Source organism: Denticeps clupeoides, chromosome 14, assembly GCF_900700375.1.
Source record: "Denticeps clupeoides chromosome 14, fDenClu1.1, whole genome shotgun sequence".
Classification (NCBI taxonomy): domain Eukaryota; kingdom Metazoa; phylum Chordata; class Actinopteri; order Clupeiformes; family Denticipitidae; genus Denticeps; species Denticeps clupeoides.
This window is the reverse complement of record NC_041720.1, coordinates 20,043,246-20,069,410: the sequence shown is the minus strand read 5'-3', so window position 1 is coordinate 20,069,410 and position 26,165 is coordinate 20,043,246. Positions and strand designations below refer to the sequence as shown.

Below are 26,165 nucleotides of genomic sequence, written 5' to 3'. Positions count from 1 at the left end.
AAAACGCTGAAGGCTGACCATAATTGCTAGGTCCGAAGCATTTACTTTTTCTCATTAATAGCTGCTCGCTTGAATAAATGCTTCAAGATGTCCTCAGGCAAAAGTTTGTCCAATCCGTGGCCAGATAGAACTGGTCATTTAATGGTTCTCGCCTGACCCCTTGTGGCAAAAATACAATTTGACTTGCTGGTTAAAGTGGTCGCCTCATTCTGAGCAGTGCGACACCTTCATTTTATCCAAACGTCCTCGACAACGCACATGACCCTGCGAGGACTCACGAACGCTTATGAAAGTTATACGATATTGTAGCATATGCTGCATGCTTTTACGATTTTTTTAAATAAACGGATCAAACGTCTTCATTCGGCGTATCACAGCATTATTGCCGTTAAGTACATTTCCAATATACAAGAAATTATCAATCAGCTTTATGTGCTGACGAGATTACCTGCTAAGGGACCCCCCCCCCATCCTCTTTCGTAAAGGAATGTTATATCGATATGTATTTCATATTCTACTCCTTCACTTGTTTGTAAGATTAAAAATGTCTGTGAACGCTTGACAACGCTTGATAATAAAGTGCTTATATAGATCTAAAATTTTTAAACCATTTGTATCACGTATGTCAACCAGTTTCGAAATTTGGAGACGGTGCCTAAATTCCCCCTATCTCTCTCTCTCGCTCTCTCGCTCTAGCTCTTTATCTCTCTCCCACTCTCTCTTTATCTTTCTCTCTCTCAGTCTACGCATATCTCGTAAATAAGCCACACGGGGAATTGCAACGCAAATAGCAGGTTTTTTAAAAAGAAACCTTACTGAAAAGCGGCGGAAGAGCTTTAAGAGGACGTCACGTCGCGGTGTTTCTGATACAGCAGCCCAGAAAACCGACGATAACGCGACCGTGCGTCATTATTATATCCACAAATTCTCCATTGAATTCCGGTAAGGACAGTATATCGGGCTGGCGTCGCGTCTGACACCTTTTATAGCAACACAGTTACATGTGTGCACTGTTACATGCATGCAGATTAAAAAAAAATATATATTTATTGCTGACGTCATTAACTCAGTGGCCTCCGCGGAGTCTTTAGATAAACCTGAGCAAGTAGCCAGAAATGCAAGGCCCGTATTGATCTATGATGTCATCCTCAGCCAGGGCACTCCGCTACTTTCATTCGCAATTCTAAATAATATCTGTTATAATAATATTTCCTCGTGCTATTATACATATATTAATTAGGCGTTTAACTTAGGAAGGGTTCAAGAGTCAAAACAGGAGCTCTCCTTGTTTGCTGAGACTTGATTTTCTAATCAGCATCTTATCATGTGGAAGAAGGTGTTGGAAATCAACAAATAATGGTCATAACTGTATCTGTATATGCAGTTCTGCTGCATGTTTTTTATATGATTATTTTTATGAATGTGCACACAGGTTGTGTGTTTTTCATTTGATGCTTCTTTATTTTGAAGGATTCACCCCTTAAGCACCATGCTGCATGTCTATAAGCTCAGCTGCTGGTTGGCCTTGGTCCTGCCATTCAGCTCTGGGTCAGGGAAGGAGAAGAAGCTTCTGCTTGTGTCTTTCGATGGCTTCCGATGGGACTATGTGAATCGAGTGCCCACCCCTAACTTTGATGCCCTGATGAGGGAGGGTGTCCAGGTGGATCGGGTGGAGAACATCTACGTCACCAAAACCCTCCCCAACCACTACACACTGGTCACAGGCCTGTACGCAGAGAATCACGGGATTGTTGGCAACGAGATGTACGATCCCATCTTCAACATGTCCTTCTCCATGGAGGGAGAGGGCTTCTATGAATCCAGGTGGTGGGAAGAGGCCGTTCCCCTGTGGGTGACCAATCAGAAGGCTGGGGGACGCAGTGGAGCAGCCATGTGGCCAGGTTCTGATGTGGAGATTGGTGGCACCTACCCGGTCCGCTACTTGCCTTACAATGCATCTGTGCCCTTTGAGACGCGGGTGGAGAAGCTCATCCACTGGTTCCTGGAACAGGAGCCCATTGATTTTGGCGTCCTGTACTGGGAGGAGCCAGATGAGAGTGGCCATCGCTTCGGGCCGGAGAGCAGTCAGCTGGATGATGTAATTGCAGACATTGATGAGAAGCTCGGCTTCCTCAGAAATGAGCTGAAAAAAAACAGGCTGTATGATGACGTTGATCTGATTGTGACGAGTGACCATGGTATGACCCAGCTCTTCTCAGAGAAGATCATTCAGCTTGACAGCTATGTGAAACCAGACCTGTACACATGGATTGATAAGAGTCCCGTAGTTGGCATCCTACCGAAAGAAGGTACATGTGTCTTAATATTGAACCTTTAAATCAATAAATATAATATGAATTTTATGTGTATGGATATAGTTTTAAACTATTAAAATAACATTAGGTAATAACATCAGATTTACATTTACATTTGCAGCATTTATCAGCGACTGACACTTAGTAGTTAGAGGGACAGTCCCACCCTGGAGCAATTTAGGGTTAAGTGTCTTGCTCAGGGACACAATGGTAGTAAGTGGGGCTTGAACCTGTGACTTTGTGGTCTACATGTGGTTTACATGCAATGAAGAAAATTCTCCTTCCTTATTTCTCAGGGTATTTTGACGAGGTCTACAGTTCCCTCCTGGATGCAAATCCAAACATGATGGTGTACAAGAAAGAGGACGTTCCGGAGCATTTCCATTACAAACACAACATCAGGATCATGCCTATTCTTTTAGAAGCCAAAGAAGGATGGTCTATTGTTAAGAACAGAAGTGGAGATTTCATGTGTGAGTAACGTGTTTACACTGTACGGAGATGTAGACAGGTAGCACCGTGACCTCGCACCTCCAAGGTCAGGACTTCCTGTGTTGGTGTCTGGCTTCTTCCCACAATCCAAATGCGTGGCCACATGCATGGTCGTCGTGTGAGTGACTGAATGATGTCTGCCAGTCCATTGAGGAAAACAGAATTTAGGGATTCATCCGCAACATTAAATGTCCCATGACCTGAACATTTTTGTGAGATTATTTAATATTTACATTAAATATGGTCTTGCAGTGGCTAGAAATGGTGATAGGTGTAAAGAGTGCGTTGGCCATTCTGCTTCGCCATTCAGAGAGCAGCAGCTCAGACGGATCTGGAATTTGTCCTCTTATGTTGTCATAAGGGGAAAGGTTACCTCCCGTTTCTTCTGCTTTGCCCACCCAGAGAATTTTCCACCCCTCCCCTAGGAAAGTAGCTCCACCGACCGTCTTGAAAACATGCAAAGCATTGCAGTTGCTCGGTGATTGGATGTAAAAATGAGAACAAATGTATTTTTTTGAGTTCCGTCACGCGTGACCCTGAAAAACCAGTAAATTGATTGCATTTTTTTCTGGAAAAACGCCAACACGGCATCCTGTCTGCTTACTTCTATATGCCGATCTCCTCCACATTAGCCACATTAGCATTTAAAACTACAGAACAGCGAAACGGCGTGTCCTGTGGGACTGGCTAAAGGGGCACCAAAGCTGATGATGACTTCAGTTAAAATAATGAGACCACCAAGACCAAAAAGAAGGTCATGGGACCTTTAACTGTACAGTCACAGGCATCAATATCTGTCAGGGAACATTTTTATGATTTCTGCATTGCAGATGCAATCTCAACATGTCTGCTCTTTATTCCCCACAGTGGGTAACCACGGCTATGACAGCTCCTTAACTAGCATGCACCCTGTGTTCATCGCCCGAGGACCTGCTTTTCGGAAGGGCTACAACAAGGACTCCATGCGTTCTGTTGACCTTTACCCCCTCATGTGCCACATCCTCGGGCTGCAGCCGCTGGCAAACAATGGCTCGTTGGCTAACGTTCAGGATCTCCTCAGCGAGCGATCAGACAAGGATTCCACGCCGAGACCCTACATCCCAGCGCGGCCGACTGAGCCTTCGTATGCCTGGGCTCTTGGCTCGCTCCTGGGAGCTGCATTGGTGGTGTCCTTCCTCCTCGTCTTCGTCAGACAGGTCACTCTTCAGCAGCTGCCGGCACTCGCTCTTCACAATCGCGAGATTTCACAGCCCTTATTACAGGAGGAGCTGCGCCTTTAACCTTTACTTATTCCTAATAAGGTAGTGATGGATGGGGATTTACTGCAAGCAGCTTCCCCTTTTCTCACAGAATAATATGAAAATGATTTAGTCAGTTTTCTAAAACAAATGTGTTCTCGGTGCTTCAGAATCCTTCTGTCTCTTCACAATGAAGACTTTTGCACTCTCGTCTGTTCCCATCAGTTTAACTTAAAAGAAAGGAGCTGTTGTATGTTTAAAACAACCAAAGAGCCAAAGGCGGCTATTTTCAACAGGAGCATGAGGTGAAATGCCGCTGCACTGATCTGTTCTACTCCTTCCCAAACAGACTGTCAACATCAGGACAAGTCTTGGTAAAAAATGGATTATATTAGGGGTGTTGAATTTAATCATATAATCGAAATTTGTGACCCATTTTCGCGCTACCAATAGAATCCAAGCTTCGAAACACACACGCGAAGTGGGAATGGTGGAAAAGCTGATTCGGAGTGTCTCTGTGTGTTCAGAGATCTACGACACGACGTTATCTTACCGGGAGTTTAGAAAACCGCCCCTGCTCCAATGAGCAGAAAAACGGTACGTGTTCAGTCCGCCACAGAGGGCCTGAAGCAGCCGTTTTTCTGCCGTTTGTGGCTTCAGGTTGTAAAGGGTTTGGTTGCTATAGTGGAGGAAACTCTGGTGAAGCATGCAGAGAAATGTGTGCATTTAAAGGAGCAAAACCAGTACTACCAGAGTTTTTCTGTTGTAGCAAATCAAAGCGTCCACACAGGTATTTAAACTCTTGTATTTAAAAACATGACAACGTAAATCGATATTGAGGCACGGAAAATCATAATCGAATCGTGAGACCACTGAAGGTTCACACCTCTAATATAATTTAATAAACACATAATTATTCCTTGACAGCAGAAAAAAGCATAAAACTCGATCAGGAGACATAAAGCTACATATCTTTTGCCTCCCTGGCAACAAGGACAAGGAAATATCAAATTTACATTAATTTTACATTTACATTGCTTTGTTGTAACTTTGTGATATGATTTTGAATGTAAACCTTTATTAATTTGTCTGTAGGTACATGTGTTAGCATAAGCAGCTTCTTGCAGGCTGCTGACTGCGTGTTGCTCTTTATTAAGAGCAAGTTCACATGGATTGTATGAAATTGGATAGTTCTTAATTATTGTTTTGCACATTTGTTATTACAGTGTTTCATGTTTTAAATAGATATTATCTTAATGCCAAATGTGTTTCAGACTGCAAATTTATAATTTAAAGAAAAGAAAAAAAACCTAGTATAATACTGAGCAGCCTACAACACAGCACCCTATTTGACATGAACACTGTGATCTGCCTTTCACAGGCACAAAGATTCTAAATGTATTTCAATTTCAGTGTTCTTCCACAGTCAAAAATTGGTTCATGTTCAAGTGGCATAATTATTTTTTTGGGGTGTAAAACTTTAAGTGACCAGAGACATCAATGTGTTGCTGTGTATATCATACATGAAATAAAAGACTCAGTGGTCTCATTGGCTCTTCTGGTGTCTACAAAAAGCTTAAATTTTATTTCATGATTGTGACTTGGGAAATTCGATACATTGAACTAATCAAATGAGTAGATCAAGTGAATCAGTTGCAATAAGTCATAACACCATCTACTACTGCATCCCTTTCTCATTAAATGGAATTAACAATTACAACTCAACCCACAAAACATTTATTAAAAAAAAAAAAAAAAAAAAAAGAAAAAAAGAAATCTAGACCTCTCCCCAAGCAAACAATCCAAAAAAGCAGCAATCACAGCAGACCAAAAAAAGGGGGGGAGGGGTTAAAAGCAGCCAAAAAAAAACAGAGAAGTGAAAGTTGGATTGAAGGCATGCCTCCGACTCCACATGTTTGTCAGGGGAAAATGCTTTAAATTTCTTTGTGGTCGTTTAAATGGCATCGATGTCAAGGTCATCCTCGTCTTTGTCGGCTTTCTCTGAGACCACAGTTTCCACCTTCAGCTCACGAGCAGAGGAGGAGTACACCACCTGTATGACAAAAAGATGGAGGCAGTGTTACGGGGTCCAGACTCAGACCATTAAAGTAAACAAATAAACTGAATTTGACCTCAACATTGTCCTCATCTTCCTTCTCATCCTCACTGCCACCATCACTCTCTTCTTCTGCCTCCTTAAGCCACTTGACAAATGGTGCTGCTTTAGCATGGATCTCCTTGGCCAGCTCTTTGGACACATACTTCTTAGAAACCTGTGATATGAGGAACAAGTTATCCATTCAATTATAATAATTCATAAAATAAAACTGGAACATTACAGTAATTGTAAACTGTACTGCTCGAAGCAATGAAACATTAAGTGGATGAGGAGCAGCTTGCTTAAATATAAACCTGCAGATTTAAATGCTTTCCTATGTAAATCTGTGGCCAAATATAAACTGCAGTGTGCAGTTACACACTTACTGCATGATTCAATCCTCGGGATTGAGGACGACTTGATCAAATCTCCAACTCCGTTTGACATTTTTTGCACAGCTGTATTTAATAGATCCACGCTCAAGGCTTGACCAAACCAGAGCCAGAACGTAGATTTGTTTCCACTCTGGCAGTGTGCATGGCCAAATTGGAAACATGTATCTGAACAAGCATATGATGTAGTAATAACTGGGGAAGAGAGGGAGGGGGAGAAGAGAAGGGTAGAGGGGAAAAAAAAACCTCACCTTCTCTGCCCAGGTGAGTATAACATCCTCTTCCAGCAGGTCAGAATCATAAAGGTCTTTCAGGACTATGGCCACACGGGGCAGGAGCTGGCTCTGGTGCAGCTTCACAACGCACTCAAATCCACCCAGCAGGTACTTCTGTGCCTTCTTGTTGTTGTGGCAGAACTAAGTGTTCAAAACAGCCGATCAGACATTTAACAGAGTGAAAGTATGAATGTGTTTCAGGATTTTGGCTTAATTGATGGGTCAACTCACGCGAAGGAAGTGCCGCTTGTACTTCTTGATCTGCTCCCGGATGTTCTGGTCAAAAAGTAGTTCACTGAGAATCAGAGGGCCCATGGCCTTCACATCTAACCGCTCTGCCTCTGCCAGGATGTCTTTGTCAGCGGAGTCGATTGAAGAGTCTTCTTTCTTTTCCTGTCAGTCAAGTAATTAAATGTAAACTACAATACACCTGGCAGAGATGCTTGAGATGCATATTGCATAAGGATATTGAAATTATGGATAGGAAATCTGAAACTAGTGCAGAACTTTACCTTGACAAAGTTATAGAACATGTTGACTCTCTCCTCCAAGGTCTTCTCCAAGTCCTCACTGAGGGTAAGGTTCTTGGCATGGTCGCTGATCTCTTCCATACGGCGCCGCTGGGCCTCCTCAGTAGTCTCCTCTGCCCAATCTTCATCATCATCATCCCCATCCTACAAACAGATCAGTTTTTTTTTTTTTTTTTCCCCTAGTTGCAACTTTGACTTTGGGCTGCCCTTCCAGAGATGTACCAGTGAAGACTCACCACAGCATCAGGGGCATCAATATCACTGCGACTGCCTGCCTCCCCACCACTAGATCCATTCTCCTTGTCCTTCTTGCGGGTCTTTTTCTCCTTTTTAGCAGATCCACTTTCATTCTCTACTTAGGAACACATGGGGGAGGGAAGGTCAGCCTACAAGCCAACTGGCAGACATTACATGATCAAGTTTTTTTTCCCTTTTCTTTAAGGGTGCAACTCATACGGTAATCTTGCCTGGCGGGTTTTTCAGAATGAAGGTGCAAAGTTTGTGTCGAGTGTCCAGCATGCCTCTGTAGCCACAGGCCTTGCACGAGTTTCCGATGGTTTGCTTCTTGGGATTGACATGCTGAAAAACAAGACCAATCTGACTCAGACTATGGGGTGTCAAGCATTTTAGTTAAAGGGGGGCCTGCTGTTAAGGAAGTGGCCCAGTAATCACGTTTCTGGTTCAAATCCCGATTGCACAAATGGCTCAGGGTTACAGCAATTTTGAGGATTTTGAAAGAGATCCCCAATGATAGCATTTCAAAAGCCGGCCTGTGCACATCCTTTAAATATACTGGGTCATCACAGCAGCTACGGTGAAGCTTACCAATCGACAGTGGGAATATTTTCATTCTGTGTTCTGCCCAGATGATTTCCATGTTCATTCTGGCGTATGGAGCTGCATTTAACAATTTATAATGCAGCCCTACACTTGCCTACAGTTACAAATGATCCCCATCAAGATCCCAAACCAGATCTGGGTTTTTGTGTCACCATTTGTTTTCCCAAATGCCAGCTCTTCACATGAATCAAAAAGGGAATGAAACTACAAGGACTACTTACCAGGTCCGTTTCAGGATTGTCACACTCAGGACATAGCACAAACTTGCGGATAAATCCATCCAGCATGTCTTGCAGTTTGTTTGCATCGTGGGATCCATTGACGATGTAGCGGTCATTTTTGGCATCAAACTGAGTCTGGGCACCCAGCTCACAACCAAAAAACTTGGTGGGATCTTGAGCAGGAAAGAGGAGGGGAAATGAAACGCTCTGTGCCAAATTAACAAGCTGGGAAGAACAGAAGTCAGAACATAATACTCACATGTTGGAGGCCTGTTCAGAGCCTTGGCAACATCCACCATATTGACAATGACTGTCTTTATTCCATTCCCCTTGCCTTCCACCTGGTGGGAAAGGGACAAGACACTAACGATTTCTGTTACAGCAGACCTCAGACGACCAATCCGAACATCTTACCTTGGCGATCAGACGGGGCATTTTGTAGCGGTAGAACTGGTCCGACACGCTGCGGTTGACGTTGACGGACATGTTGGCCCACTATTGGTACTATCAGCAAGACAAAAAGATCTTGAATTGGCAATTCCTAGTATCTTCTGCCTGGACAGGAGGGGATGACATAAACGACTGCAGAAGGACTCTTTCTCTGACATGAAAGACGTATTGCCACTTCGGCTCCAGGCTCTCTGCTTGTAGACCAGGTTCCACCCACAAAGGTTCCAACAGCTGCGCAACAGCTCTACACAAAAAATAAATAAATAAAAATAAATAACCATGTTGTACAACAGAACAGGACCATTAAGGTGTGAAACAGTAGTTCATTCTGAGGTTGCTCCCTGATGACCACATGAGCCTTTATTTGCTCTTGGTACCAATATCCAAACATTGGATTAAAATAAAACAGAAAAAATAGAACCAACATTAATTAATTGCATTGTAGGGGAAAAAAACTGCAGCTCTGCTTTCAGCTTGCACAGCCTGGTTAAAAACACACACACACACACACACATATACATTATATATATATATATATATATATATATATATATATATATATATATATAAAAACAATTGAAAGAAAATTTCAACACACCAAGCGTGACCTGCTGTATCTGCTGGTCATGTACTTGGTGACGCCATATCGACTGAACAGGAACCGTTTGCGCTTTTGACCTGCCAGCGTCAGTCATGTGACCCCGTAACGACGCGGAAAGAAGTTTTAAGCGTCACTACAGGTTGGACGGCGGACCCGTACTCACTAGAGAAAGGCACAATGATGCAGAAAACAATGCTCCGTCCCCTGTATAAAACGCAGCCCAGTCCCGCCTGAAAGAGTTAATCCGGCGGGGAAATCAGCACGCCAGTGCGGCGTGGTCGGCGTTAAAGTGGAGAAAAATAAAGAAGTGATACAGGGTTATAGCTCCAGGAGCCACTAAATACGCCTGGAAAACAAATCACTTTTGCCGACACGGCACATCTGGAGCCCGAAAAGCGACGCGGGAGCAGCCCGGGGCCGCAGAGTGCGTCACACCAGTCCGGATGGGGACAGCCTCGGCGCGCAGGGCGCCATCTTGATCACACATTTCCCCACCACAACCTTTCAGCAGCTCGACAGTGTTCCATCACAGACGTTCCTGTCGGAACAAGCGACGCGGGACGCGGAATAAAACGACATTCATATGAAATACTTACCGTTTCCGTAAAACAAAGACATAAACACACCGCTGGTCGCGCAGAGACGCAGTGAAGTGTACGCGTGTCGGAGCAGGGCTTCAAGCTGGATGTGGGGACCCGCAGCTGCGCCGGAGGCCGGCAGAGGGGAACGTTCAGGGCCCAGAGGAAGACTCGAGACGCCCTCAGAAACCGGGAGTCTGGAACAAACCACAAGCGTTACTGAGTGGAGCGGGAACGGAGTAGGACAGCTGCCACATGTTCTCAATGGCCGCCCGCGGCTCCACGACGGCCGCTTCCGCGGTCGGGCGGCTGAAATGTGTTCGGCACTTACACGCCCGTCCCGTCAATTCCAATAGAGCCGCTTTTAATTGATTGAAAAACGAGTGAAGGCTGGTAAACGCTCCAGCTGCGGACTGCTACTCACCTCCTGACCGTGCGCTGCACCACACTGCGCTCTGATTCGTCGCTATCACTGTTAGCCCCTTGGTCCCGCCCCCTCGGCCACAACTCATTGTCTTGATTGGCTCCTTGTCACACCGTCGAGCTTTTTATTGGCTGCGTTTGCTGCCAATGGTTGTGAACCGTAATTTATTCTGGGGGGGGAGCCATTTGGAAACAGTTCCTTTTCCACCCATGTATATTTGCTCTGCTTGATAGGCATTTTAACAAAATAAAAGGAAAAAACAAACACAATCTGGAACAGTTTGCAATAATGGATAAATAAAACCAACCTCTGTGTAGTTTACTAAAACTAAAATGCAAAAATACAGCACCATTTGTTGCATTCTGAACAATTTTCTGTATTCATCTTCCAAAAATTGTTTATGGAACAATTTGGGAACACAGTGCCCTTTTCAAAGCACATTCCATGTTTTGTGACTGTATAAATGCCTAGATGGATGGCACATGTGGCTGAAAGTTCTAGACCGGTTTTCATCCCCTTGTTCAGCTTTTTGGAACAGTAGACCACATAGGTCAGCCGGTGCATGAGGAATGCTTGGACAAACAGGGCACTGATGTCCCAGGATTACCTGTGGGATTACAGTAGGTTTCCAGTTGAAACCACAGGGACAAACCTCCTGGTTGGTACATAGAGGTCACAAATACAAGTTTAAACATATAAAGATATTGTCAGAAAACAAATATCGTTATATTAGTAGCGAATTCCTCTAGTTTCATTCCATTTTTTCAGCATTTATGATGGTTTCAGAGAAATATGTAAATGTAGTATGTAACTATTTCAATTGCTATATAAAAATGTAACTAGTTCCATTTGATTACTTTTGTAAATTATCAATGTATATTGTTAACTATAAACAATGAGTATTAAACACTATAAACACAAGTATTAAACATAGACTGTCAAACTCTTTTCAATGTATTATTTAACATAATTATAATTTATACATTTTATAAAGATAATATAATAATAGCCACCACAAAGTCAGACTTCAGTCCTCTTTTTACTGTAAGATCATACAGTTATAAAGTAATTTTTGTAAAATCAGCAATACTGTTAAATCAAATATTTAACATTCATTGTCAAAACACTCCAGCCTGTAGCATCCGACATTTTTCTCCACCATACTTCCTTGTGGTGTCTCAGTAAGATTAAAAGGATGAATTAAATGGATACAATTATAAATCACAGCTACAATCAACCTCTCCTCCATCTTGGTCTCAGAGCCAGCTTTAATGCTCGGTTTCTACTGGCTGTGCAACAAAGCATCACAAGATGCAATGGTCAAAGTTCAAATTCAACTTTGACCTTCAAGTGAATGGGGCGATCATCACAACACAGTGAGAAGGAGGGTCTTGAAAAGCACCCAGGTTTTCAGACACGTCATTTTGTGAGATTGTGTTTGTAGATTCTATTGTGTATTGTGTTCTGACTGTTGTGTCTCTGATTCGCGTTTATGTAGACGCACACACATACTCCGGAGCATGCAGTGGTGGGTAAATACAATACAATTCACATACATACACTAGTACGGCACGTGGTGGTGGGTGATAATAAATGTGGTTTGTTGTTAGGGACGACAACAGTAATCTATTTGCTGCGTGTCGTCGTAGTGTCTCCTGGGAAGGAGTGTTAAAGGAGTGCTCTTTCGCTCCGGGACTCATTTTGTAGACCCTGTAGACCCGTGCCAAATTAACAAGCCGGGGGACAGAAGCCAGAACAGAATACTCACACGTTGGAGGCCTATTCAGAGCCTCACCAGTAAGTACCTGTTCATAGAGTAATAAGGCATGTTGTGAGACAAATCTGTAGTAGGCCTGTTTTAAATAGACGGGACAATAGGAATTCTAATAAGAATCTGATTGTACAATAATTTGTTCGTTTACATTTGGCTAAAACATACCCATGTAATCTTAGTGTATGGGTTGTTCCAATTAAGGGTTGCCCTTGATTTTTTCCACCATTGGCCATGACCCCCAGTGGGGACAATAAACTTTTTTCACCCTAAGTTTTGCCTCTCTGCTGCCTCATTCAACCTCCTAGAACCTCAAAACTCTCCCATTTTTACACATTGCATGTTTGGGTTGAAAGAAAATGGTGACGCAAATTCCCAAGATGTTCAGGTGTGGCAAAAGTACAGTGATCAAAGTTTATATTGATTAAATTGATATGAAAATACTACAAGTGCAAACTGAACTGCAGACCTGATCTGGGAAGTAAAGCAGATTTAGGGGAATGAGAGTTGCTCGTTCCGCAGTTGTTATGGCGTAGGTGCTACATGTAACTTTTGAACAATTAAACAAAGTTACAAACTGACAAAGTGCACCTTTGCGACACAGACAAACTGGGCTACATAAAGTGCAAACAGGGGACACAGGGAGTGAAAGAGTAACTTTTAACAAAAACATGTAGACAACAATGAGACAGGCAGCGCTAAACTAGTGAAATGAATAATACATGTGCAAAATAAAAATAGTGCAAATACTGCTGTGCAAAATGGCAATTATAGATAATATTACAAAGAGATAATTTTACTCAATATAACAGAGGTAGTGTGTGTGTGTGGAAGAAGCTGTTGCACAGTCTGGCAGTACCTTTTTCCGGATGTATAGTCCTTCACAATGCTGGTGGCTTTCCAGATGCAGCCTGTGTGGTAAATGTCTGTTATGCAGAAATAGTGGTGGCCTTGAGACACGTTGGAACCATAGCGGTGATCAGTGAGATGTTGAAAATCTCAGTGAGAACATCTGCCAGCTGGTCTGCACCTTCTCTGAGCATCTTCCAGGGATGTTGTCTGGTCCGGCAACTTTGAGAAATGTTTTCCTCACGTCCGCCGCAGCACCTGATCACTGGAAGGAGGGATGGATTTCCTCGCAGTCACGTTGTTCTGTGTATCGAATCGTGCGTAGAAGTCATTCAGCACATCTGGGAGGGAGGGGGCACTTTCACAGGCAGAGTGTCACGTCTACGGACTTACGGGGGAAGGAAGCGCAGAGGTGTGACATGCTGGGAATGGGTTTTTTATGAATAATAAATAAACATAAACGTGGCTCGGTGGCCGAAAACAGTTTAACTTAAATAAAGAACATAAACTAAGGTCACACTATGTCTGTAGCGGAAAAGCAGCAGCTGTCAAATTCTAATCTGGCATCTTTCCTTAAACCTCCATTTAGCCTTTTTCTTCACAGTAACTATGTGTCTGAAAACTATTCCAGTAACCATCTCCTACAGGCCCAGGAAAACATACTCACGCTGCAGAGGCTCTGTTACAAACAACCTCATCTACCCCACCCTGTCATCTACTTCTCAAACAAGGGTGGTAGGTGGGCCCTGGAACTGTCAATCCGCTGTTAAAAAAGCTGACTATATCTCTGGTCTCACTACTCTCCACTCCCTAAACTTCCTGGCACTAACAGAGACCTGGATATCCCCACAGAACACGGCTACACCTGCTGCCCTCTCTTCTGCCTACACGTTCTTCCACACTCCTAGAAACTTAACATTTCTTCTTTCCATGCAGTCTCAGTTTCTTCTCCTGTGAACATCATTCTCATAGTCTTGTATCGCCCTTCAGGGCCACTTGGGCCCTTTATAGATGAATTGGACACTCTCCTCAGCATTTTCTCTTTAGAAACCCCCCTAACTCTCCTTGGTGACTTCAACCTTCCATCAGCCCAGCTCAAATCATCCTGCCTTCTTCCCCTTCTCCACTCTTTTTCATTGACCAACAGCAACATCTCTCCCACACACAAAGGAGGGAATGTCCTGGACCTGGTCTTCAGTCATCCTTCTCCAAATTCTGACCTTCACACTCACTGTACCTACAGGATCCACAACTGTCCCCCATCCATCCTTCATTAGACACAACCTTCACACTGTCTCACCTTCATCTGTATCTTCCTGCATTCTTTCACATCTCCCAACCTCTGACTCATTCATCTCCTTACCACTAGAGGCCGCTACTAACTCTCTCCTCACCTCACTTTCCCTTTCCATTGATCAACTCTGTCCTCTATCAACAAAACCCAAAAGGACTTCTCCCCCTGCGCCCTGGCTCTCCGATACATTGCACAGCAATTGAAGCAGCGGAGAGAAAATACAAGAAATCTCAACTTGACTCAGACCTACTGGATTACCAGAATCTTCTGAGCAAATTTTCCATTAACCTCACTGCTGCTAAAACTGCTTTCTACAAAGCAAAACTAGAAGCTTCTGCCCACAACCCTCAAAAACTCCACAACATCTTCTAATCCCTACTCAACCCTCCGACTCCCCCTGCCCCAACTTCCTTGACAGCTGATGATTTTGCCAACTTCTTCACAGGGAGGATTGAAAAAATCTGTGAGACATTCTCCACTGCTAATCCTACTCTTCCTTCTGGAAATTCTACAACTACTCTAAATCAATTTTCTAAGCTCACATTAGATAAAATCTTTCAGATTATATCTACAGGCAACCCAACCACCTGTCCACTAGATCCAATACCTTCTGCAATGTTTCAAACCATCTCCTCATCCCTTTCATTTCTTATATCATAAACAGCTCAATCTCATCTGGCCATGTACCATCCGCCTTTAAAACAGTGCTAGGTCCTCTCCTTTTCTCCCTCTACATGAGATCACTTGGTGAGGTCATTTCCTCACATGGATTATCCTACCACTGCTATGCTGACGACACACAACTCCTCTTCTCCTTTCCTCCCTCTGACCTACATGCTGCTTCCAAAATATCTGCATGTCTAACCGACATCTCGTCTTGGATGGCAGCCCATCACCTCCAACTCAATCCCACCAAAACTGAACTAATATTCATTCAAGCAGATTCTTCACCACATCAGGATCTTGCTATTTACCTGGACAACTCACAGCTCTCTCCTTCCTGCAACCTTGGCGTAACAATAGACAACCAACTCTCCTTCTCAACTCACATCAGCAATCTTTCCCGCTCATGTAGATTCCTTCTCTACAATATCAGACGAATCCGCCCTTATCTGTCAACCCAGGCCACCCAGATACTGGTTCAGTCCTTAGTAACCTCACGACTGGACTACTGTAACTCCCTTCTAGCTGGTCTACCACTATGTACCATCCGACCTCTACAACTCATACAAAATGCAGCAGCACGACTGATCTTCAACCTTCCCAAGTTCTCCACACCACCCCACTGCTACGTTCCTCCACTGGCTCCCAGTAGCTGCACGCATCAGGTTCAAAATACTGGTGCTGGCCTACAAAGCCAAACATGGAGTAGCACCATCCTACCTCACAGCCCTTATTACACCTCGCACTGCACCTCGTATACTCTGAGCCTCCAGTACTGCTCGCCTGGTCCCTCCATCTCTGAAGGTAAAAGGAAGACATTCATCTAGACTCTTCTCCGTCTTGGCCCCTCGGTGGTGGAATGAACTTCCAGCTCAGTCACTGAGCACCTTCACACGGCAGCTCAAGACCTTCCTCTTTAAAGAATATTTAGATTAAATTGTAATTTTCTTGTTGTCAAGCTTTGTGTACAGAATCTACAACAGAGTGAATAAAATAGATGTATTCATAGTTGGGGTCCTAGTGAACTGGAATCGATCTCTTCATCGATGGTAACTTAAGCATGTTGTAAGTCGCTCTGGATAAGGGCGTCTGCCAAATGCCGTAAATGTAAATGTAAATGTAAATGTGTGGCGATTGCCAGAACTCAAAACATATTGGCCACCGGTGTTGAGCCCAGCTGCAGTCAATCCTGACACAGAGGTTTTAGTCCTGTAGTCTGCGAAGGCTTGGATGCCTTGCCACATGTGCCTTGTGTCACTGCTGATCTTAGGGCCACCTTGTCAGCCTTCCTGAAGGCAGTCTCGAGCTTTGAACCTCTGCAGTCATCTACAGCTTCTGGTTTGGTCTTGTTGTGATGGACTTGAAGACTGTAACGTCATCAGTGCATTTGCTGAGGGTGGTAGTAGCCTAGTAAGTAACACACTCGCCTATGAACCAGAAGACACTTACTACCATTGTGTCCCTGAGTTGCTCACGGGGGGACTGCCCCTGTAACTACTGATTGTAAGTAGCTCTGGATAAGGGCATCTGATAAATGCGGTAAATGTAGCTGTTCACTGATGTTGTGCACTCCTCCAAGTTTATGGTGTTGTCGCCGTTGGTTGCGCCCCCCCTAAATATTTGCCAGTCAGTGCACTCAAACAGTCTTGAAGAGCAGAAATGGCTCCTGCCAGCCAGGTTCTCACCTGCTTCAGGTTTTGTGCGTCTGACGAGCGGTCTCTATGCTGGAATTAGCACAAATGGGATGTGTCGAGATGGGGCAGGGCTCCGCCTGGTATGCACCGGCTATGTTTGTGTAAACGATACTCAACATGTTATCCCCTCTATATTCCCTATATACCCAGTACTGTGACATACTGTTTTATGCACCCATCATCACTTATTTTATATTCTGCATGTTTGACTTATTTTCACCCTTTTGAGTGAGTTCTTTCATCTTACATATTTCATTGTACCTTTCATATGTTGACATCTGACTGTTTTTGTGGAATACACCCCAGAAAAAAAAAGAGTGAAGATCCCAATACACCATGATTATATGGCGAGTGTATTCAGTTTTACCTCTAATGTTAACTGTCAACCATCTGGAAAGTTATTAGAAATCTCAAGAAGATTTCAAGAAAACATTGCCAACTATTACAGCTTTATCCAGACGGAATAGACTCACCGTGACATTGACTCATTATATAAACAGACTACATTTCCAATCATTGAGCAAGAATTTACGAATTTAGAAACTTAGCTCAAGATCTGATATTCCTGACGCCTTTCTACCCTATTTCCAGACGTTCATGTTTCTGTATGTTTCAGTGTTGTTGAATGTTTCTGTCGTTGCCAAACTCGAGAGCTGCTGCTGTCCAGCAGAGGTCGCCAGATCACCGCCATGGATTCTTGTGGCTTCCATCATCACAGTCGCTGTCTGTAAGTCCTGTTAATTCATTCATTACACACAATGTAACAAACTGGGAAGAATATAATTTCGTTTCAGTTTCATATACATATCTATTGTTTCTTCCAATAGTTTATAATAAAATAGTAATTTGAGAAATAATAAAGGTGGATAGTTATCTGATCGAAGTTATCTGTGACTATTTATATGCATATATGCTTTTAAACTGATGCTGCTGGATGTGGATGTTGAGACTATAAATTTTAACGTAAGATTCTGTAATCTTCTAAAATCCCTTCACATAAGCGTTTTCATTCCATTATCACTGGGCATCTATCTCACTATGATATATTCTCCAAACTCCAAGTCATTCTGAAGTTTGATCATAAATTACATTTTATTCATAATGTAAACAATGTGGTTATATCTGAAATTTTCATCATAAAGTAAATTTTATTCATAATGTAAATAATGTGGTTGTATCTAAAATTTCACTGAAACATAATACTTTTTTAATCAACAGGGTCATAATTGCCTCCACTGCATTGATATTGAAATTGGAAAGCTAATTCCCATGTATACAATTACAAAAAACAAAAGAAATGAATAAGAGCTTCCCATTCAGTCAGCGGTCAAATAAATTATTCATATCAGGGAAGGTTCATTGATTAAGACAAATTTATGGAATGCTTAGTTATGCAGAAAAGGCTGTAAGGCTGTTTAACTCAGACATTGTCCACTTTATCAACTCACTACTTTTGAAGGCGTAAATGAAATGGGCTATACATAAAAGCATCATCAAAGAGAGTTCATGCTCACTGCACATTGCCTCACAATACATTGTGTGGCTGGTGTCTTATGTGGTTGATTTTGCTACATTTAGTCAGGTATTTGGGACATACTTTTTGAGGAGATTTTAATATATTTTGATGTGTTTGTGCCCAAACCTGTTGTTGCCCAACCCTACACGTTGTCTAATGGGTGCAGCACATAAAATGTTTTTCTTAAAACTACTTCTAAACATGATGAGCAGTCCTTATAGATTCATTCTGCCAAAAGAAAGCAGCACAGATTCCATCTCATGAAAAATAAGCCAAGTGTCCTTGAGGGGGTGTGTCTCTTTCTCTCTGAGCTCAACTCACAAAAGTATTCCCATGACATGTCATTTCATTCAGTGCTCTGAGTGTAGAAATGAGCTGAATGCCAAGCAGGAAGCCAGCTGAAAATGAGCAAATGAAGGATGACTGAAGATCCATTGTTCTCCGTCACATTCCTTTAACAAAATGGGCACTAATGGAGTTTTCTCAGTTGTAGCCAAAACTAGAGCGACTGTTCTGATTTATGGGATCTACACCACACCTCGAGTCCAGGGGCTTTCAGGAAAAAAGCGACTGACTGAATGGGTTTGGGTGATTTAAAGACACAAACACACCGTTGATTTTGTATATTTTAAATGACTTTGGGCACCATATATATGACAAATGAGTAGTCTGTCATTAATTAGCTAGAAAGTGGCTATATTACAGTATTCCACCATATACTAATTTAGCAACAGTACCTATAATGTAATAATCACAGTACTGACATTTTCATCATTATAGTATTATGGTGCTGTATATTTTCCATCATTAATTAATATTTTATATCATTAAGAGTATTACTGCAAATGGATAACCTGAATAATTACTGTTCCAAAAAGCATTCAAATCAATTAATCAATGTAATATGAGAATTAACTTACAGAATAAGTAAACAAAACCAATCTTTACAAAGTAAATTATTATTATTAACTTTTCATGTGAAAATCTGTTAATCATGAAAATATGTGCAAGTAATATACTGTTTTACATTTGCTTTGTACAGTAACTTCTTTTTATACAAAACTATTTTAACAAAAAAAGTCACATAAATGTTATCTAAAAAGCACAATAGGAATCAAAACTGTTGAATACTATTAAAAGTTATATGAACTCTTTTTAGACTCTTGTATGGACTCTTCCTGAACTGGAAAATATTTCCGAAGCTGTGGTCTTCCTTGCTATAATGGAAGGATTAAAAAGAATTGGTTCAGGATGTTGAAAAACAAATTATTATTATTAACTGTGAAAATGTGAAAATCAGTTTGGATGTTGTTACCACCGTTACCAGTAATGTAGAGGGCATTGCTAATTGTACTGTTGATAAACCTCACCTACCGGTTTAAATCCCGAACCGCCAAGATGCCACTGAGGTTCCACTAAATATCATCCCAACGCAATGCTCTCCGGGCACCTTTCATGACTGCCCAGTGCTCACTAAAGAGATAGGTTAAATGCAGAGGACAAATTTTGTTTTGTGCACTGTGTGCTGAATGCTGTGTTTCACAATGACAATCACAATTACTCTGCTCTGGATTTATCCTGACAAAAATCTGCAAATACAGGAATACATCATTACTTTATCTCAGCAAATGAAAATTAGCAAATTAAAGGTCTCTGTTTTGTGTGATTGTTTTCTAATATGATTAGACAGACACACACAAACACACACAAGCATCCGGAAAGCATTCACAGTGCATCACTTTTTCCACATTTTGTTATGTTACAGCCTTATTCAGCCAAATTTATTCATGATGACAAAGTGAAAGGTTTTGGCAAATTTTGGCAAATTTCTTAAAAATTAAACAATCAATACGTATTCTCAGCCTTTGCCATGCATCTCAAAATTTAGCTCAGGTGAATCGTGTTTCCCCTGATCTTCCTTGATATGCTTCTGCATCTTAAATGGCTTCCTGTCATGAGGATAGATCTTATGACATGGAAGGGGACCACATCTGCATCTCACAAGCTCTTGACTGGTGTCCATCAGGGCTCAGTACTTGGCCCTCTCCTGTTCTATCTTTATAACAAATCTCTTGGTGAGGTCATATCTTCCTATCATCCTACCACTACAATCCTAACAACCTGTTATCCTATCACTGTTATGCAGATGACACCCAACTCATCTTTTCTTTTTCGCCATCAGATATTAACATACCCACCAAAATCTGGACCTGGACAATTTTTCATTCTCTCCTTCAACCACTGCACACAACCTTAGGATAACCATGGACTTTTCCCTCATCTACTCTTCTCACATTTCAAATGTCTCTCATTTATGTTGATTCCTTCTCTATAACATTAGGAGGATTCATCCATTTCTATCAACTTTACTCAGGCTACTCAGATCATTGTCCAATCTCTGGTCATCTCTAAACTGAACTACTGTAACTCACTCCTGGCTGGTCTTCCTCTTAGCGCTACTCAACCTTTACAACTGATCCAGAATGCTGCAGCTTGACTTGTTTTCAACCTTCTCCCACACAACTAAAGTTCATGTCAGAGCACAAATCAAGCATGAAGTCAAAGGAATTTTCTGTAGACCACAGAGACACAAATAGTTTGAGGCACAAATCTGGGGAATGTTACAGAAATATTGATGCTGCTTTGAATGTAAGTAGAAGAAGTTCAAAACCACCAAGACTCTTACTAGAACTGGCTGACCACCTAAACTGACCAATCGGGGAACAAGGGCCTTAGACAGAGGTTACCAAGAACCCAATGGTCACTCTGTCAGAGCTCCAGAGGTCCTCTGTGAACAGAGGAGAACCTTCTAGAAGAACAACCATCTCTGCAGCAATCCACCAATCAGGCCTGTATGGTAAAGTGGCCAGATGGAAGTCACTCCTTAGTAAAAGTCACATGGCAGTCTGCCTGGAATTTGCCAAAAGGCTCCTGAAGGACTCTCAGACCACTGAACGTCTTAGTGTGAATATCAGGCATTACGTTTGGAGGAAACCAGGCACCGCTCATCACCAGGCCAATACAATCACTACAGTGAAGCATGGGTTTATGGGGTGATGTGTCTTACCAAGTGACTTGGAAAGGCGTGGTAGGGGTGGTTATAGCCTAGTAGGTAACACACTCGCCTATGAACCAGAAGACCCAGGTTCAAACCCCACTTACTAATATTGTGTCCCTGAGCAAGACACTTAACCCTGAGTGTCTCCAGGGGGACTGTCCCTGTGTCAGGATCCAGTCCGAAATGGGGTTACATTGTTGTCATGTGTAATGTTCCCTCATCGTTTTCACCTGTGTTAATTGTATAAAGCTGCCCTGTTCGTTTCTGTCCGTTGTCAGGTCTTTAACGTTATGTTCCGTGTTCACCAGTGTCTACATCTCGGATGTCTCCCGTCTTGTGCTTCACCAATTAAACCCCGGTTTCGTGATGTCAGGTGAAAGCGTCCTTCATTCTTCATTCCTCGTCACTCTTCGTCATCCTCTCTGTTCACCCGCCGCGTCATGCCTGCATGGACGTGACACCCTGTAACTACACAGCAAAATGAGCAGTGTTAATGCAACACTAAAAGAGTCGTTTTCAACACTGGGCCAGGTTACATATGGTCCTGCCCTGTAGAGTGTAAAAATCACACTGACCTCAGTGTTACATTTTCAGAGTTAATTTTACTCTGACTAGAGTTATATTTAGCAGTAGAGTAAGCCTGCTGCATTAACACTCACAATTGTTAATATACTCTTTCTCTAAGCAATAACTAACACTGTGTTATTTAAATATGAGTGTTACTTTTTCAGTGTTTTTCTAAAACACCAATAAATCTTTCTTAGTAAGTGTAAAATCTATGTAACACTAAACATGGATGAAATAACTCTAATCAGTGTTACTAACCAATCAAACTAGTGTTCCAAAAATGTTCCAAAAATCTATTGTTAATCATATTTGTATTGAAATCACACAAACATATCTATTTTTAATGCCTCAATTATACACAACCAAAAGCATGACAAAAATATTTGTTAAAGAACGAACAAACTATTGTCTTGAAAATCTTGAATAGTTTTATTGAACTGAGCATAAAACATACTTTACATTTTTAACTTCCTCACACAGGAAATAATATATAGAAAACCTGTTGACTTTGCTGAAAATGAACCTGACTGGACCAGCTTTACTGACCTTATTCTCAGAATTCTGACTTTGTTCTCAGAATTAAAGTACTAAAATGACTAATCACGACTGCATAAAATGACAATATGGAACAATGGACAGGGAGGAATCTTTTGTTACGTAGGACATGTGTACATCTAGTGGTTTGCAGTAACGCAACTCTTGAACATCAAGCACCTTTAGTGGGTGGAACGGTTTCAACAAAATCTTAAGTGCACTGTAATGTTCATCAAAACATATAGTTTCAACACCTGAACCAACAAGTATAATTTTTTCAGATTTCACAAAAACAGTTTTGACTTTACAGAATACTGGCATATCATTAGAGATTTCAAATAGAGTGATTTAGAACATCAAGTGTGAAAAATATTCAACCTTAATACAAACACAATGACTGATAAACTTGTTGGCCAATCTAGGGGGATTTTTTCAATGGCTAGTTAAGCAGTCTAGCTCGTATTTCTGCAACACGAGGAGTCTCCTGAACCTTTCCAACATCTATGTTGTAGATTGTTGTTTGTATGAAGACATACATATTGTGCAACATCTGATTGTAAACTGTTCCAAAAACAAAGTCAGCCTCATCAAAGGCTCCCAATGAACTGGTTGGCTTGCATGGAATGACCTGTTTGTCCAGAACAATGAAAAACCCATGGATGGTTCTCCTCTCTGTCCCGACTGTAAGGTTGCGTAGTGGAGTTGATGGCATCAACATGTTCCTGGACGCTTGTTCCACTCTGAATAGTGTTTTTTTTACTGCAAACCACTAGATGCATTTCAGTCATGTCTGCAGCAAGAATGTTAACTAGCTTTCGCCGTGAGGAGTCTGTCAGGCTGTGGGTCCGAATATATTCCCTAATAAGTTGATCTCCACCTGGTTTCTTGCTCAGAGCAGATTCAACCAACTGTTAACAGACATTCGTTATTACAAATCCTATTCGGAATTTTTGATCATGTTAGCAAAAGCTATTGATCCAACCTTTTTTGAAGCAGCCGTCCATTGTACTTTCAGACGTTTACTGGGAGGACTTTGATTCTCATAGTGGATAGGATCATCAGAGCTGCACTGCACAACTTCCAGGATGATTGTATCATCAGACTCGCTCTGTGAAAGCGGTGATGCTGAATCTGTTACCGTTTCATTTACTTGAGAAAATGATGCTTCCCGATTGCAGTCAGATGACAGTGATCCTTGAGAACTATTGAACAAAGTTCTCTGAGACTCCAGAACTGACAAGAGAGAGAAGCAAAAATAAATTTTCACTGGTTGTCACCCCAAAGTCTTAGGGTACTTTGGTCATAATCTGCATGCAGTGTTATTTAAAAAAGAAATAAGAATAGAGAAAAATCTAATTTACCATTGCCAAATGTGATGGTGAATATACCAGTTGTGGGCTGCTGCACAAGCTCCTCAAATATTTCTGCATCCATCTCAGTTCCTGTCTCATCAAAAACTCTGATGTCCTCATCGACAGGTGAAATTGAGAACTTCACCAAAGCTTAGAGAAAAATACAATGAAATTGTAAGTCTAAAATATTTAAACTACAATATTTAACCTACTGCCCAGCCGCACAAAATCGCCTAAAACGTGTAAAACAGGTGTACCCAAAAAAAATTGCATGCTGTTCTTGAACCATTTGGAGCATATGCATGGTTTTGGTCTCTTTTGAAAGGAGATACTCTGTAGTTTATGCCTCAGTTCACTGTATGTCATACTGTTAATAAGTAATAGAACTTTAAACACACTAAAAAAGAAAAAAAAAAAAAATCATTTGCACACTTGTGTCACACATGACAAATTTGTCACGTCCATGCGGGCATGACGCGGCGGGTGAACGTAGAGGAGGACGAGGAGTGACGAGGAATGACGAGGAATGGAGGACGCTTTCACCTGACATCACGGAACAGGGGTTTAATTAGTGAATCACAGGACAGGGGAGGGGAGACATCCGAGACGAAGACACTGGTGAACACGGAACATAACTTCAAAGACCTGACAGCGGACAGAAACAAACAGGGCAGCTTTATACATTTGACACAGGTGAAAACGATTAGGGAACATTACACATGACAACAATGAAACTCCGGTCCGGATCCTGGACCGGAGTAACCCCCATTTCGGACCGGATCCTGACAGAATCCCCCCTTTTATGGCACGACACGTGGCGGGCCAGACGAAGCAGTCCCTGAAGGAGGGGGGAAAAGTCCATGCACAGAGTCTGAAGGGTTTGACTGGACAAGCGAAATAGAGTGGAATCGATTTGAGGGGAGAAAGGATGAGATGAACGGAGAGGAATGATAAATGACTGAATGAATGAATGGTCCGGTATTCCCGATGGACGAGCGGCGGTTCTCCAGCTCAGACGGCTTCGGGCCAGTTTGGTACCGGCACCTCGTCCGCCGTCAACATGAGACCGCCGCTCCCTGTCAGTCTCCGGCTCGCCCCGCTGAATGGCCGCTCCTCACCTTCAACGCCGCCAGACACGGGACTGAGAGGCAGGGGTCGGGACCCTGCTGAATGAAGCCATGGAAGGCCAGGGACAAGGAAGCTGGCGGCATCCTCCCGGCGAGTCGCGGCTCCTCCGATCTCAGCGGGGCTGCGTCAGGTGGCGTCCAAATGTGGGTCAGGTCTTTCTGTCACGACCATGCGGGCATGACGCGGCGGGTGAACGGAGAGGAGGACAAAGAGTGACGAGAAGACGTGGAATGAAGGACGCTTTCACCTGACATCACGGAACAGGGGTTTAATGGTGAATCACAGGACAGGGGAGGGGAGACATCCGAGACGAAGACACTGGTGAACACGGAACATAACTTCAAAGACCTGACAGCGGACAGAAACAAACAGGGCAGCTTTAAACATTTGACACAGGTGAAAACGATTAGGGAACATTACACATGACAACAATGAAACTCCGGTCCGGATCCTGGACCGGAGTAACCCCCATTTCGGACCGGATCCTGACAAAATTCTTTCACCATTTTTCTTTGGGATAACTAAAGATGCTGACTTTTAGGGGCAACATTGGATCAAATCCTCTTTAAGAAATGTTTGCAATAACGAGTTAATGATGGCTTACAAGCTTTCAAGAATTCTTCCATGCTTGGCTCAACAATCTTCACATATTTCTGTTCCTTATCGATTTTTGTTTTAATTAGCATGATGGCATCTTAAAAAAAGAAATTATGAGTTCAAAAAACAAATGTAATTTGTAATAATATCATAAGACTATCAACGTCTGAAAGCACAGCGGCAAATTTAATGCAGTTGTAGTGTTAATTTCGTCACCTATTTTTAATTTAGTCTTAAATGCTAAATAGGATGGCATATTGAATGTTTAAGCTAGCTAACAACTCGTTGCACTTGCCACGTTTTTTTCTGACAAAAATAGTTCCGTATTTGGAGGAATGTTATTTTAATAAGTTGCTTAGTCGATAACAGAAATGAAAATTGCAAATTAAGGAAGCTTACCGTGTTTCTTCAAGCGAGATGGACAGTTGAAAATGCCGCTGAGAAATTTCTGGACGGTCTGGCAAGAAGACGACGGGGGGGCAGAGCTTATCAGTGTAACGTTTACAAAGGTTTACACTATTTTGGTGGAAAATTTATTCAACACTGGATTGTAGAGTTTTAATAACTCCGAAAGAGTAAAATGTCTTTACAGACTCACAGATTACACTGTGAAGAGTTATTTTTAAAAATATATTTTAACTCTGAAAATTAACACCAACACTACAGACAAATTTAACACATACACATG

At 42.2% G+C, this 26,165-nt stretch overlaps 2 protein-coding genes across 3 annotated transcripts; one reads left to right on the top strand and one right to left on the bottom strand.

Annotated features, from left to right (window-relative positions):
* The first annotated feature begins 632 nt into the window (after positions 1–632).
* enpp5 (ectonucleotide pyrophosphatase/phosphodiesterase 5) lies at positions 633–6,182 on the top strand. Its single transcript, XM_029002909.1, has 4 exons — positions 633–942; positions 1,471–2,309; positions 2,612–2,788; positions 3,675–6,182. The coding sequence occupies exons 2-4, from the start codon at positions 1,490–1,492 to the stop codon at positions 4,085–4,087; spliced, it is 1,410 nt and encodes a 469-aa protein (XP_028858742.1). The 5' UTR covers positions 633–942; positions 1,471–1,489; the 3' UTR covers positions 4,088–6,182.
* Positions 5,595–10,718, bottom strand: eif5 (eukaryotic translation initiation factor 5). Of its 2 annotated transcripts, none has more exons than XM_029002910.1 (12): positions 10,455–10,718; positions 10,049–10,227; positions 8,816–9,095; positions 8,661–8,742; positions 8,402–8,574; positions 7,808–7,919; positions 7,577–7,692; positions 7,323–7,484; positions 7,042–7,203; positions 6,787–6,951; positions 6,178–6,318; positions 5,595–6,098 (listed from the first exon to the last, which is right to left on the bottom strand). In XM_029002910.1, the coding sequence occupies exons 3-12, from the start codon at positions 8,885–8,887 to the stop codon at positions 6,000–6,002; spliced, it is 1,284 nt and encodes a 427-aa protein (XP_028858743.1). In that variant the 5' UTR covers positions 8,888–9,095; positions 10,049–10,227; positions 10,455–10,718; the 3' UTR covers positions 5,595–5,999. The 2 variants fall into 2 exon arrangements, with proteins under 2 accessions (XP_028858743.1, XP_028858744.1); XM_029002911.1 differs by lacking the exon at positions 10,455–10,718 and adding an exon at positions 10,362–10,444.
* Between the last annotated feature and the right edge of the window lie 15,447 nt (positions 10,719–26,165).

Bases quoted from the DNA above. Each gene is read 5' to 3' on its own strand.
- eif5 (XM_029002910.1), bottom strand. From the start codon at position 8,887: ATGTCCGTCAACGTCAACCGCAGCGTGTCGGACCAGTTCTACCGCTAC. The intron at 8,743-8,815 runs GTAAGATGTTCG...CTTTCCCACCAG, and splicing joins TGCCCCGTCTGATCGCCAAG to GTGGAAGGCAAGGGGAATGG. The intron at 8,575-8,660 runs GTGAGTATTATG...TTCCTGCTCAAG, and splicing joins TCTGAACAGGCCTCCAACAT to ATCCCACCAAGTTTTTTGGT.
- enpp5 (XM_029002909.1), top strand. From the start codon at position 1,490: ATGCTGCATGTCTATAAGCTCAGCTGCTGGTTGGCCTTGGTCCTGCCA. The intron at 2,310-2,611 runs GTACATGTGTCT...CTTATTTCTCAG, and splicing joins TGGCATCCTACCGAAAGAAG to GGTATTTTGACGAGGTCTAC. The intron at 2,789-3,674 runs GTGAGTAACGTG...TATTCCCCACAG, and splicing joins CAGAAGTGGAGATTTCATGT to TGGGTAACCACGGCTATGAC.